General features: G+C 52.2%; 1 protein-coding gene across 2 annotated transcripts in view; it reads right to left on the minus strand.

Annotated features, from left to right (window-relative positions):
• Grik3 (glutamate ionotropic receptor kainate type subunit 3) overlaps window positions 1-12,967 on the minus strand; it is a 218,565-nt gene extending 205,598 nt beyond the window's left edge. For both annotated transcript variants that reach the window (XM_005084371.4, XM_040756665.1), the window contains exon 1: window positions 12,719-12,967. In XM_005084371.4, the coding sequence (XP_005084428.3) occupies window positions 12,719-12,833 (115 nt within the window). In that variant the 5' untranslated portion in view covers window positions 12,834-12,967. The remainder of the gene's footprint in view (window positions 1-12,718) is intronic.
• Between the last annotated feature and the right edge of the window lie 207 nt (window positions 12,968-13,174).

A 13,174-nucleotide genomic window follows, 5' to 3' on the forward strand; every position in this document is an offset into this window, starting at 1 on the left:
TTTAGCAGACTAAAACTACATTACAGAAGCCCACTTACCAAATGCAATGTGAAAGATGACGCCGGCGGGCCAAGCAGAGACTCGTGGTTATCAGGTGTGTTATCTGACAGCCGGATGCTCATGCATTTTGTCATCTGCTACCGCTCCCTAGCAGACAAGCCGTACATGGCACCGAAGATTTAAGGACAGTTCATGTGGAAGGGAAAAAGGGAGAAATTCTACCCAGAGGGTTCAGCTTCCGTAACCATGTGTTACTTGACTCTAACAAAATTCCCTATGTTTTCTCACCAGTCGTGGTCTTCTTAGAGACTGCTGCCCTGTAAGTGACTACCAGAGCCCACGGGGACCTGCACTTGAAGGCTGAACACCTGTTCAGTGTGACCTTAGCCACACCAGGACTAGAAAGAAGAGCCATTGAGCAACACAGAGCCTCATGGTCTAACCCAGAAATTGGCTGCTCTCCATGGTGCTGAACACGGTGGCAGCCACTCCGTGCAACTCTCCCGCCCCTCCCCCCCCCCTGAGTGAGCCCAGCCGGGCTATTATCTAGGAACTTCTATAAGCACATACAGATCCAATCTGTATTCTCTCTGTGTGGAAAGGTATTTCAGAGGTGTTTTTTCCACACTGGAAAATTCTAGTCTGTGTAGATCTCTAAAGACTGCTTGTCTAGTCAAGCAGAGCGGCTTGTGCTAGCAGCCAGAGCTACTCGGGTAGTTGATGCTAGGGGACCACTTGAACTCAGGAGTCCAAGGCTAGCCTGGGCAACAAAGTAAGATCCTGTCTCTACTAATAAATAAACTATGAAGTTAAAGCTTCAAAGTGGTGTGTGTGTGTGTGTGTGTGTGTGTGTGTGTGTGTGTGTGTGTGTAAGAGGTCAGGACCAGAAGTTCATGCTTTAGTCTCATTTTTCCCCATAGCTCACCAAGAAGCATAGAACAGTGTTCCCAGTGTCCCATGTCAAATGAGAGAGATACCTATGTGGTCCCAACACTGGCCATGCCCCTACTGGTGCTCATGCTTCCATGGACTCCGACAAGATCCAACACTATGACCTGGTCTCCTCCGACATGAAAGAAGAACTTTCTGGATTCACGAGAAAGACCCAGGCTCTACTTCTCTTATAAGAAGTCAGGGACTCAATCTTCCTGTTGGAGGCTCCCCCAAGCCTCACTCCCCAGGGACCAGCTGTAATTCAGTTTAACCTGAGAGATTCCCCCATATTTTATTTATTGATTTGATGTTACGAGACAAGTAAAATAGACGCTGTCACCTCTATTAAACTGGAGGAAAAACGTCCTTGTCAGCAACAGGCTCTTGCTGCTTATGAAGTGTCACCTGTTTCCCTACAGAAAGACATGAGAAAATGGTAGTGCCTGGATTACAGTAGGGGGCTGTCCTCCTATGTTATGTCTGTAAGGGCATGGGGAGGGCTGCTTCATGATTTTATAACACTCTCAGTTATACCACAGTGATGGACACGTCATCCAGACACCAGGAAGTGAGACCATCACCAAAGTCCTCAGTTTACCCAGAGACCCAAAGGGAAGACTGCTATTACTCATTGGGCTTTGACAAAGAGCAGCTACCAAGCCCTAACTTGGTAATATAGCTCTACAGAAGCACCCCCCCTTGGGACATCTCTGGGAAGTATATAGCATATGTACATGCATACATACACTTCAAGCACCCAATGGGGATGCACAGACCTCCATGTTACACCTCAGCTGTCATGTCAATCTGCTGTCTCCGCATGCCAGCAGGATCCAGACAGGTGGCGAAAAGAAGAAGAAGGGATAGCCGATGTATGACTGGCAGAGGTGCAAGCGGTTCAGCCACCGCTCTGCCTGACAGCCATCCTGAGTAACCAGCCCATTAAGGACCAGATGGCACAAGTTCGTATCCTTACACCAGTCTCCGAGAGAACATCAACGATGCTGAGCAACCAGTGAAAAGGAGAGGGGTGAGGTTGGAAAAGCTGGGGGGGGGGTTGCTCATGATGCATCCTCAGTCTCTTCCGGAAGCAGACAGCTGCGTCTCTCTCAAGAGGATAGCTTTCATGATACAAAGTAGACAAAGAATGGAATGTCTAATCCTGGGCTTGCAAAGAAAGGGCTCACTGCCCCCAGCCACTCCAGTGTAACCCAGTAGACTAGATGGGAAAGGTCTTGGTAAAGACAAGATCCACCTGTGTGCTGGGAGAATAGCAGAGGCCTCATGAGTACCTTGACTTCAGAGATGAATGCAGGTTCATAAAATCCTCATGGATGAAACAGAAAAGGTGCTGAACTGAATGACAAGGCTGTTAGGTAGCCTCTGCCCAGGTGGCCTCTGTCCACACGATCATAGTCATGGACACACGCATTTGATTGACAAATGTTGACTCATTGTCTATGATGAGCAAAGCACAAACCGTGCCGGAGGCAGAGTCCAGCAGAGAGCAAGTGCAACGCGCTCTGTGCCTCTGCTGTGCTTATCGCTATGGCGACTTGAGAACAACGCAATGGGCACCACACCCAGGGCAGTGAGGAGGGCTGTGGGGATCAAGGAAGGCTTCCTGGAGGAAGACATGGTTGCTGAGAGGTGAGTATGAGTAGAAGTTGGCCAGATGGAAAAGCAGGGCAGAAGACAGGGTGAGAGTGGAGAAGCAGAGCCTTCTTGGAGGCCTTAAACATTTGTTAGGAACGAAAGAGGTGAGGTGAGGATGGGCCAAGCCTGAGTCCAGAGACTGTGGCCGCCGCCATGGAGAACACTAAGGCCTAAAGGCGTAAAGAAACCGGTGCTTGTATGCAGTTGGTGAAGGTGAACTGAGGAGGGGGATCCAAGGCCACATGATGAGTCCATCAGGCACTGATATCAGCCATGTTCTCCAGCAAAACAGACACAGCTGTAGGGAAGGACCTGCCCATCTCAGGCTCTGATGGCATGAGGCATGCTAGGCAGCATAATAAGCAGTCTCCAAAGATTTACTGCTGACCAGGGGTCCCAGCCTCCTTCATAGGCACTTCATCTCTACAGACCCCAGGAAGGAAGACACAGAGGAAGGGGACAGGGACAATATACCCACTTTCTGAGATGGAACTGTGACAACAGGCCTAGGCGGTCCACCAACAGTGAACAAGAAGAAAAAAGACTACATGAAGACTCAATGGCAGAACTCCCTGGAGATAAACGACAGGCCCTGCCTTGAGGCGTAGACCACTGTCACCAAGAGGATGAGAGAAGTTGTAGACTGGCAGTGAATTTTGTGGCAAAGACCTCAGGAGCTGGATGTGGTGGCGCATGCCTTCAATTCTAGCACTCTGGAGGCAGAGACAGATGGATCTCTATGAGTTCGAGGCCAGTCTGGTCTACATACTAAGTTCTAGGCCAACCAGGGTTACGTGGTGAAACACTATCAAAAGCAAACAAAAACAAAAATAAACAGCAACCAAAAAAACCACACGTCATATCTCAGGAGACCTCCAGCCTGGTACAGCTCAATAAAGAGAAATGGCGGCTTAAATACCTAATAGAACCAGGAGTTGCGTTATTAGAGGCCAAGGCTAAGACCCAGGGAGATTGTATGATGAAAGGCACATTGCTGGTGGGGCTGGGCATCTTTGTCAGGATGGGACAGGGAGCCACCTCAACCAGTGTCAGGGTGATCTAGCACGAGCTTTGGGGAGCAGCTACACTGGGTGCCTGCATGAGGGAGTGTCAGGGTGATCTAGCACGAGCTTTGGGGAGCAGCTACACTGGGTGCCTGTATGAGGGATTCGGAGCACTTCCTATGCACTAACTTGACAACCCTTATCAAACGCCAAGAGACAGGTATGCATCTCTGTAGGTAGTGTTTTGAGATAAGTAACCGTCTCCCAAGACTGCACAGGTGGGAAGTCACAAAGACAGGCTTTAAAGTTAGTCTGTTAGAGCCTAGAACCTGTAAACTTATCCACAGTGCTCAAAAAAAAAGTTTCTGTGCGTGCCCCCCTTTATTCCAAGCCTGCTGGTCCTCAAAAAGTCCCTTGAGGAGAAAGTTACTGGTTCCCATTCCACAGGTGAGGAAATCTAGACTGTGAGGAAATCTAGACTGTGAGACACATGATTCATCCAAATTCACATAGCCAGGGAGGAAGGGATTTTAAGCCCTGATAGCTGGATGCTAGAGTTCACGTTCCCAAGACAGGAGTCCTATTGCCTTCTCAGAACTGTTGGCAGATGCGTTTCTACTTCCCAGGTGAGCATCTGCAGCCAACACTCCATTGAAGAATGGATGAGACCTAAAAGCTGCAAGCTCCCAAGGCTGGTGGCTAGAGACTGGCTACAGGGAGATCCTTCGCGATGTTGTGACAGTGGTCTCTCAAAGGGTGGCACCCAAGGTGGGCATGATGGCTGCCTATCATCCCAGCACTCCAGAGGCTAAGGCAAAAGGATGGCAGAGAAGTAGGGCTGCAAAGTGAGATACTGACTCAAAGCAAGTAAGCAATCTAACAAACAAAGAAGAGGAAGAGGAAGGAGGAGCGAGAGAGACAGAAAGGGAGGGAGGGGGAAGGAAAGGAAAGGGAAGGGAGGGAGGGAGGGAGGAAAAGCATATATCTCAGGCCAACAGCACTCACTTTATCAGGGAATTTTTAACAAATTCATACCCATAGGCTTCACCCTAAGCCTGCAAAGTGGCAGCTCTCCGGGGCTGGGGTCCTTCCTGACAGTCAGTGTTTGAAGGAGTTCTCCGTGATTCTGATGAACGCTAATTTTGGAGAACCAGAAACCCAGAATGACCCCTGGAGTTCTCTGCAGCCTGAATTCTGTGATTCTTCACTATAGATAGGAAATGGGATGCTTGGAGCCCTGGGAAGTCCTTGGCTTCCCGCTCCCGCTTTTCCGCCCAATTGGGCAGCTCTTTGGAATAGCGCATTCAGTTCTGCAAAGCAGAGGCGGGGGGGGGGGGGGGGTTTGCAGAGGTCCCTGGCATTGCCATATTTAAAGAGCTCGTTCCTGCAATTTTTCTGAGAACTCTATAAAACCCCTTCCACCAGCAGCCTGTCTGTATAGTCTCTTGAAGACTGTGAGACTTAATTGTCTCCTATGGACTGGAACCCTCTTGACAACAAACCGGAATCTCTCCTCTTCTCTCCTTTTTTCCATCTGCAGTCCTTAACCACTCATTCAGCCCAGCACCAAAGGATCTGGAGTAGAGGCTCAATACCCCCCAGTTCTTGCCTGGTTCATTGTCTCCCGTCCTTCCAACACCAAGGGGACAGAGATTCCCCTCCCCAGCTCTTACGGGGCCTTCATTACCTGGTATCTCCCAAAAGAGCCAGCAATGTCTGTCCCTCTGACCTAGCCACAGACCATCTCTCATTCCTACTGACCTATCCAAGAAACAAACATTGAACACCACATTTAAAGAAGGGCTGGCTGACCAGAATTCCCCAGACTAATCCCTCAAGAGCATCCCACTTCCATCCCCTGGGTCTTCCCAGCTCTGAACACAGGCTTTTAAAAAGCATTTCAATTAAATCGCTGCAAATGCAAATGTGAAGCCTCAGGGTGCAGGTGTGTGATAAATAATGGTCTAGGAGTGTCCTAGGAAGGGCACCTCTCTTGCTCTTGTAATTGGCACAGCAGTTGGACCTGCCCATTCCACACTAGGACACACTGGCATGTGTGAAATGAGCAAATGCCACACAGTGAGCTGCGTGGAGCATGAGCACCGGGGTAAACACAGAGCTCGGAGCACAAGCTTCGGAGCTCCATCTGACGGCAGAGACACGGCCTCCACCCTTGGGAACCCTTCCTTCTCCAGCTTAGCTATGAAACCTTAGGCTCTGTACAGAGAGCTTCACACATGCTATCTGCTTTAATCCACAAGGCAGTGCTGTGAAGGCAGTACTACAAGGCTCAAACATACAAACTGTTTGTAGGTCAGAAACAACAGACTAGAATGTCCCTAAATGTTAATACTTCTCTCTCAGCCAAGGAAGAAATAGAGGTCTGGGGGGAAGTGACTCACCCGAGGTCATGAAGCAAGCACACTTGAGTAGAGTCACGCTGAAATGACAGTCAGCTACATCTCACAAAAGCCCAGACACATCATTATTTAGAAGTGACAAGAAAAAATTTCCGTAAGTAAACACAGACATGGCATACGAGGACCATACTAGCTTCTACGTGAAAACATAAAGAAAAAACTAGCTTAGCGTTCATGAAATACATCATTATGAAACATCCATTTGTTAGTGATGTGGGAAAGATGGCTGTGGGCAACCTTGGGCAGAGCCTTGTCTAAAGCAGGTGGCAGGATCACAAGCATTAGCGAAAGCCCAAATCCATCCTGAGCCTAGCCACAGTCAAGGTCAACAACACTGGCAAACAAGGTGTAAAGGTCAAGGGAAGCAGACACGGGACCACGAGCGCTGTAAATGAGCTGTGAGGAGGAGAAGAAAATGCCAGCAGGAGGGGAGGCAGGTCGAGCAGAGGCAGCCTGGACTCTGGAGGCAATGCCAAAGAAATAAAACAAAGTCAGTTGGGGGAAGGGTGCAGGCACGGGGGACTTTGAGGCTTGGCTGCAGTAAAATGTGTTAAAGGGGAAGAAAAACAAAAATCAAACAGCCTGTTGCTACTTCTCCAGTTCCGGCCCTCCTGCAGTCTCACCTCTCCAAGGCCCTTTGGTTAGAGCTGTGTCTGACAGCCTCGCACATCTAAATCCAAGAACTGTAAAACCAGAAGCTCACCCAGAAGATGGGCAGAGCCAGGATTTAAGGAGGCACTCACTATTGCATCATCAAGGCACACTCAAGGTCCTCATCCTTTGGGAGCTTCCTTAAATCCTGACGCCCTGGGAGTTTCACCCCAGTCCGGGCTCTGAAATGGTCTCTGACTATAAGGAAAATAGAAAAGAAGTAAGGTTGATTTTTGGAGCCACTTAAGCTTTTTATTTTTTATTTTTTGAAAGGCATCATAACTCGCTGACTCTGGGAGACAGGCATTTTATATTCCCCCACTTTGCAGACACGGAAACTGGACAATATTCAACATGCCGACCCCTCTGTCCCTGCCAGTACTAAATGTGCCACTGCTGCAGTAAGTATACAGCTCCATTTACTAGTAGAGTGGCAGTTGCTGACATCAACCGCCATGCCCTGTACCTTGCCCACCAGTCTCCATTCCAAACCAGATAGGCTCCATTTAGAAGATAGGCATGTGATTCTCGCTTAAAAATAGAACAACATAAAAACTACCGGTAGCCGGCGAAGGATGATGGAGAGGGAATGAGACCAGGATGGGAAAAGGAGATGAAACAGGGAAGAAAGAACAAAGAGAAACCCACCCACCACATAGCTTCTTTTGCCAGCTCGAGGGTGGAGGGGGTGGAGGGGGGGTCGAGGTGATATACACACAAAGCTGTATCTTTGAGGATATCCCGGGGAACTCCAAGCAGAGGGATTTCTGTGGGTAGACTAGCCTCACCCACAGAAGAATCGAGCCTTTATCTGGGGCTTGGATGAAAGCCCTGGACCGTCAAGAATCCAAAGCTAGGTGGGGTACAGAAAAACAGAAGTCTGTGTCTCCCTGGATATCCGCCCCTTTTCACAGAAGGAAGCAGTCTACCGTGTGGCTCATCAGCAAGGCTGCCCTGACGCTGCCCATGAGCGCTGACAGGGATAAACCGTGGTGCAGAAACCATTCTGAGCCAGTGAGAGCCCTAGAACCACCCAGCAAGACCTTGCTCACCTTCCAGAACCATGGGCATGAGACCTGCATTTAGCCCTTTTATAAATTGTTGCTGTCTTCAAACTATATAGCCAGCTCCAAGCACCAGACCTGGAAACTGACTGCAGCTAAAGTCCTGTGTCTACAAAGCACTAAGCACACACTCCTGGGTAAGTGAGTTCACCTAGCTTAGTTTCTTTGTCTGCAAAAATGGGGAGGGCACCAGCAGTATTGTAGAGGCTCAATCAGATAATGGCGAAAATGCTGCAGCTACATTTATTGAGCACTTACTATCTCTCTGCTACTTGTCATTGTTTGGAAAGTGTTCCAAACAGCCTGGCAGCTATTAAGTGCTCAATAAACTATGGCCACGGTATTGTTGCTGTTTTATTATTTTGATTATGCTCCAGACTCAGTGGGGCCCTAGGCAGGAGACTCGGTGGCCATCTGAGCACAGACACACTGCCCTCTGGTGCTGCTGCTGAGGAATCAGCACCAGGAAGAAAAGCGCTCCAGGAAACAAGGCCAAGGCCAAGGCGCCAGCTCGTCCAGCCCTCTGGGAGACTATACCTACTCAGGGCTCCTACCCCAACACTCCAGCCTGTAGAGGATATGCCAAGGTCTGCTGGCTACAGGCTCAGGAGAAGGGGATGTCAGTCCTCTGTGTTGCCAGGCAGGGCCTGGAGTCCTCCGTCCCCTGCCTGCTTTTACGTGACCTAGTATCAGATCTCACTTGCCTCTAGAAGGTCCTGAGCAAGAATGACAGGGATCAGGCTGTAGCTGTAGCAGGGAGAGAGGAGTGGCCGACTGTGAGAGGCTTTAGAAACAGTCCTAGCTCTAAAAGCACAAATCTCCCCCTCCAAGACTATCGGAAGTCTGCAGCTCCCCTTCCATAGGCCTTGTCCCCGAGGAAGGACAGTTCTAATACCTACAGATTCACCTGGACCTTCTGTCCCTGCAGGGTACTCTGCTTCTCAGAGCTAGAACACTGTGCCTCTGTGAACACAGGGACTCACCGGGGATCACAAAGGATGCTAAAGGGAGCCAAGCACTCCTGCATTTCCGTAGGGGTGCAGAGCAGAGATCAACCTCTTTAAAACAGCGCTATGGGGTTTAAAACAGTTCTAAACTCAGCCCACCATGCACAGCCACAAGGGGATACCCATGACCTCAGAAAAGCTTAGCAAGGCCTGGCTCACTCCACATAAACCATCCTAAAAACCCCAGGTCATCCTGCCACCAAAAGACTGCTCAGCGCAGTGCAAGCATTGAGAAGAAATTAAACTCCAGCTGGAGGGGGGGGGGGGGGGGGGAGCCTGAGCTGACAGGAGCAGCTGGGCTGAAAAGTGAGCAGAAATTCCTCAAGTTAATGCTTTCTAAGGCCCCTCGGGCCACTCCCAGGTTTTGTCTGAAGCTATTTACTTCTGGGGGGAAAACCCTATTGATCTTCATTCACCGCTGTCTGTTCCTACAAGGCGCAATGTCTCCGCACATCGCCAATCACGAGAATCCCTCATTGTTTTACATGCAGTGACTCTCAAACTCAAGAGGCGGGTGTCCAGGACAATTTGAATGATCTGATCAGAGGAGTGGCACATGGGAGGGGGGGTTTCAGTCCCCCGTAAAGGGCTGCTGGATCCCTGTACGTTCAGAAACTGCTTAGCTCTGCCCTGTCTGCAGACGCTCCAAGAATGCAGAGCTGGGTGCGCCCTCTCCTCCACCCCACCCCCTTACACCTGCTTTTTTATGTCTCTGCAGTCATTTGGCTTTGAACTTCCCCACTGTCTGGCCAGAGTTCACTACCAGCCACTAGGCTCCTCATCGCAGGAAGACTAGCCAGGTTCCCCCAGCTGCTGTCACCACTACCTGGTTCCCTTTTCAAATTCCAAGCAGCCCTCAATCCTACAGTGTATATATAGCCCTAGGGAAGCTACAACCAGGAAACCTACAAGAACGATAACCGCCAGCCTGTTCTAAAGGGAACTTGACACCACAGTTTATGTCAACCAAATTGTGTGCATCTGTGGAAACTGAGCGCCTGAGTGGGGAGGCTAGGATTGTATCAAAGTGAACCCCCTCACTAAGAACAAAAAAACAGAAAATCCAAGCCTCTGGTTTGTACGTCCGTCTTCCCTCCTCTTCTGCTTCTAGGTTATGAACCTGTAAATCCAAGTCCCCACGGAAGGTCACTAAAGCTCATTTGGCTGAGAAGACCCTGCATCCAGTTGCCTATCCTAAGTTAAAACCAGGATCCATTCAAACAACAATAACAACGACAACAATAACAATAAAATGCGGAGCAATCTGCCTCACAAGCCTTCGATGGAAGCCCTTGATAATCACACACAGAATACATCTTCCACATATTCATATAAAATAATCAATGATCATTTTTCCCGCAGACTACAATCCAATTACTCTCTCTCCCTCACTCTTTCCCTCAGTCTCCTTTGTTACTTGCAAACCATCCAAGCAATCAATGCCTTGACCTCTCCCTCTGATAGACACAATTACAAAAAGACAGAGCAACGCAATTCATCTATTCAAGACAGATTGTTTGAACACTCTGTCACACTGCTGAGCTATCCATCTCCTTGTCTAAGAGGGAATTTCAGCCCCCAACAGAGGCACAAAGAGCAGGGGCGGGTACCACACTCCCCAGGCCAGAGAGCCCATCTTGCACCTGCAGGTAAACCTCTCTGGTCCTGTGTGCCCAGCGACGCCTGGCTGCTGCAGAAGGGATTCAGGCTCCGAGCTCCAGTAGTTCTGGCAGAAGCACCCAGCAAGCTTCAGAGGAGGCCAATTTCCAGGGCTTCCATCCCTGCAGCCCCAGCCAAGAGGCCTCGGCTCCCAGAGATGGGAACAGAGAGATGGCATCCAGTCTAGCCAAGGCAGTATCTTTTGGTTGCAACGAGCCCCCCCACACACACACAGCCTCCCATGCCCTGACTCCAGCTAGGGTTCAACCTCAAGCTCTGCAGTGACAGAAGCTCAGTTCCTAGGGGCCTCAGAGGCCTCAGAGCCTTCCCATCCTCCACCCAAAGCTGGCCCAGCTCCAGTAGTCACGTTTGGCATCCGTACAGCACCCCAGTCCTCAGGCTGGGAGTCAAATAGGGAAGGGTTCTTGGATATAAATGGCCTGGACCGACATGCTAATTAATCCTGGGGCTTAATATGAAGAAGATTAGAGGGGGGGCTCTGCCATCCTTAATTGCGCTATTATGCTGTGGCTCAAGAAAGGGCCACAGGTTTGGAATGTGCTCCCCTTCGGGGCAATGCACTGTTACAGTGACAGGGGCGGGTGAGGACCACGTACCCTGCCCATTTGCAGCCCATACCTCTGAGGCTCTGCTCACCTGCACCTGTGTCTCTAGTCCTCCAAAGATTCCCATTCCTGAAACTGGGCTGGAAACACACCTCTGCCACTCTGTGCATGGAAGACCAAGAAAGGCAGACCAAACCTGCCCAACTCAGAAGGGGCACACAGCACCCTTCGAGATTCCCCTTCTATCTCAAGGACACTCTACCATGAAGGTCCCCTAAAATCACAAGAAACGAGAGCAGGAATAAAGAAATCAGTGAGTGGCCCACTACTGAGGGACCAGCCGGAATGGTGAACAAGCCAGGGCTGAGGCAGGAACAGAGAGATGGAAACCTTTTTGGCTAGCCTGGAGAAACCTAGACTTTAAAGGGTTAAGCTTGACTGTGAGGGTTGTCCCCAGGGTCCCCTCAGGTGCCTGGCTTCATCTGCCTCCCGGTGGCCCTAGGTCCTGGGCACTCACTGGAAGACCTCAACGTCTGCAGAGCTGTTTTCTGTCCCCATTCAGAAGCTGAGTTCAAGAGGACATGGCTCTAGGGAGGGTGAACGAGAGAGGGTAGGCTCTTAGGAAAAACCTCAAACACAGACAACCAAGCCTGGCCTGAGTTTCCTGCATGCTCATGAAACCGCTGGTCACCCCAAAGTCTCGTTCTTGTAGGAGCAAAGTCGGCTCCTGGAGGAGAGCCCCGGAGGAGGAAGGAGGCCCTGGATGGCTGCGCACCAGATGTTGGTGCCTCGTGAACTCGGGCTGCCCAGGAGCAGGAGCTGGGCCCGCGGTAACGGAGGCTCCTGGGTAGCCAAGCCTGGCCCAGCCCTGCGGGTCAACCGGCTAGCGACACGCACGGGTTCCCGCCCAGCCCTGAGAGCTGCCGCGCAGGGTGCCTCAGGCGGCCACAACAAAGTTAAAGCCCAGAGTAAGAAATCTGCTGCGGAGAGAGAAGCGGAGAAGCCAGAGCCCCAGTAAGCCGCGCGCAGACCGCCAGCCGCCGCCAGCTGCGGAGGGATTTCGGCTAACTTTAAAAGCTACTCGTATACCTCGGCCGCGGTCGTTGGCAGCGCTAGGCGGCCTTCTGCGCTCCAATGCTCCCATTCCCCAGCCTCGGTTACCCCTGGTCGAAAGAGGCCTGGGCCTGGGGGGCCCACTAGAGCGACGTACGGGGCACTGCCCCTCTCCTGCCCCTATCCTTGGCCAGCCAGGAGCAAGGAGATCAGCTGCCCTCGTCAGGCGAATCCATCCCCTGCACTCCTTGCCCGTGCCTGTCCCCGAGCTCTGGCGAGGCGCCCATGGCGGGCGATAAGGGGAAGAAGTTGGCGCCTTCCCCAGGGCTCCCACTCTGCATGGAAGCCGGTCTCAGAACTAGCTCTGCGGCCATCCGTGCTGACAGTCGCGACGAAATTCCCTAGTGGCGCGGGTTTGGAGCTGGAACCTTCGCCACACTCCACCGCGTCGCCTTCCCCGGAGCGTGTCCAGGGCCCCTCGCCCACCGCGGCCCGTTTGCCTCCTCCCCGTAAGTAAGGCCCGCGACCGGGGCTTTGGAACTTTATCCTCCCCGCCAAGAGCTCCCGGCAGACACCCGAGCCCTGCAGCCTAGAGGGAGATTGGGACAATCTCTCGGATCACGTTCAGAGCACCCCCACCCCAATTCCCGTCCCCACCCGAGCGCTCAGAGACCCCCCCCCCCACGACTCCAGGGAAGCCCTTACCGATCCGGATGACGTGGGGCATCCCGCGTGAGTCTGGGATCCAGAAGGCGCACACAAGGAGCCCGGCCCAGTATTCCCAAACCAGACTCCGGAGGCGCCGCCAGGGAGCGGTCATCGTTGGGCGCCACCGAGCGTGCCCGGGGCGCGGCCGTGGCGGGCTCCCTGGGGCGGCAGCTCTAGGCGCGGGCGCGCAGCAGCCCCCAAGGCGCCGCCTGGCCCAGTAGCCCAGCTCCCGAGCACCTCTGCGAGTAGGGGGCGCCCCGCGGTGCTGCGCACATCTTACTGGGGGGCCGCCCCGCCGGCGCCCGCCCCGCCTCGGCTGCCGCCCACGGGCTGCCCGCGAGCGAGGGCTCCTGGGCTCCGCCCGGGCTCCGCTCGGACTCGGCTGCAGCGTCTCCGGCTCTTGTCGGCTCGGCTCCCGCGCGGGCTTCCCACCTGCCCCGGCTGCCGGGAGGG

The sequence above is a fragment of the Mesocricetus auratus genome, unplaced genomic scaffold (assembly GCF_017639785.1).
Source record: "Mesocricetus auratus isolate SY011 unplaced genomic scaffold, BCM_Maur_2.0 Super-Scaffold_100014, whole genome shotgun sequence".
NCBI classification, from domain to species: Eukaryota; Metazoa; Chordata; class Mammalia; order Rodentia; family Cricetidae; genus Mesocricetus; species Mesocricetus auratus.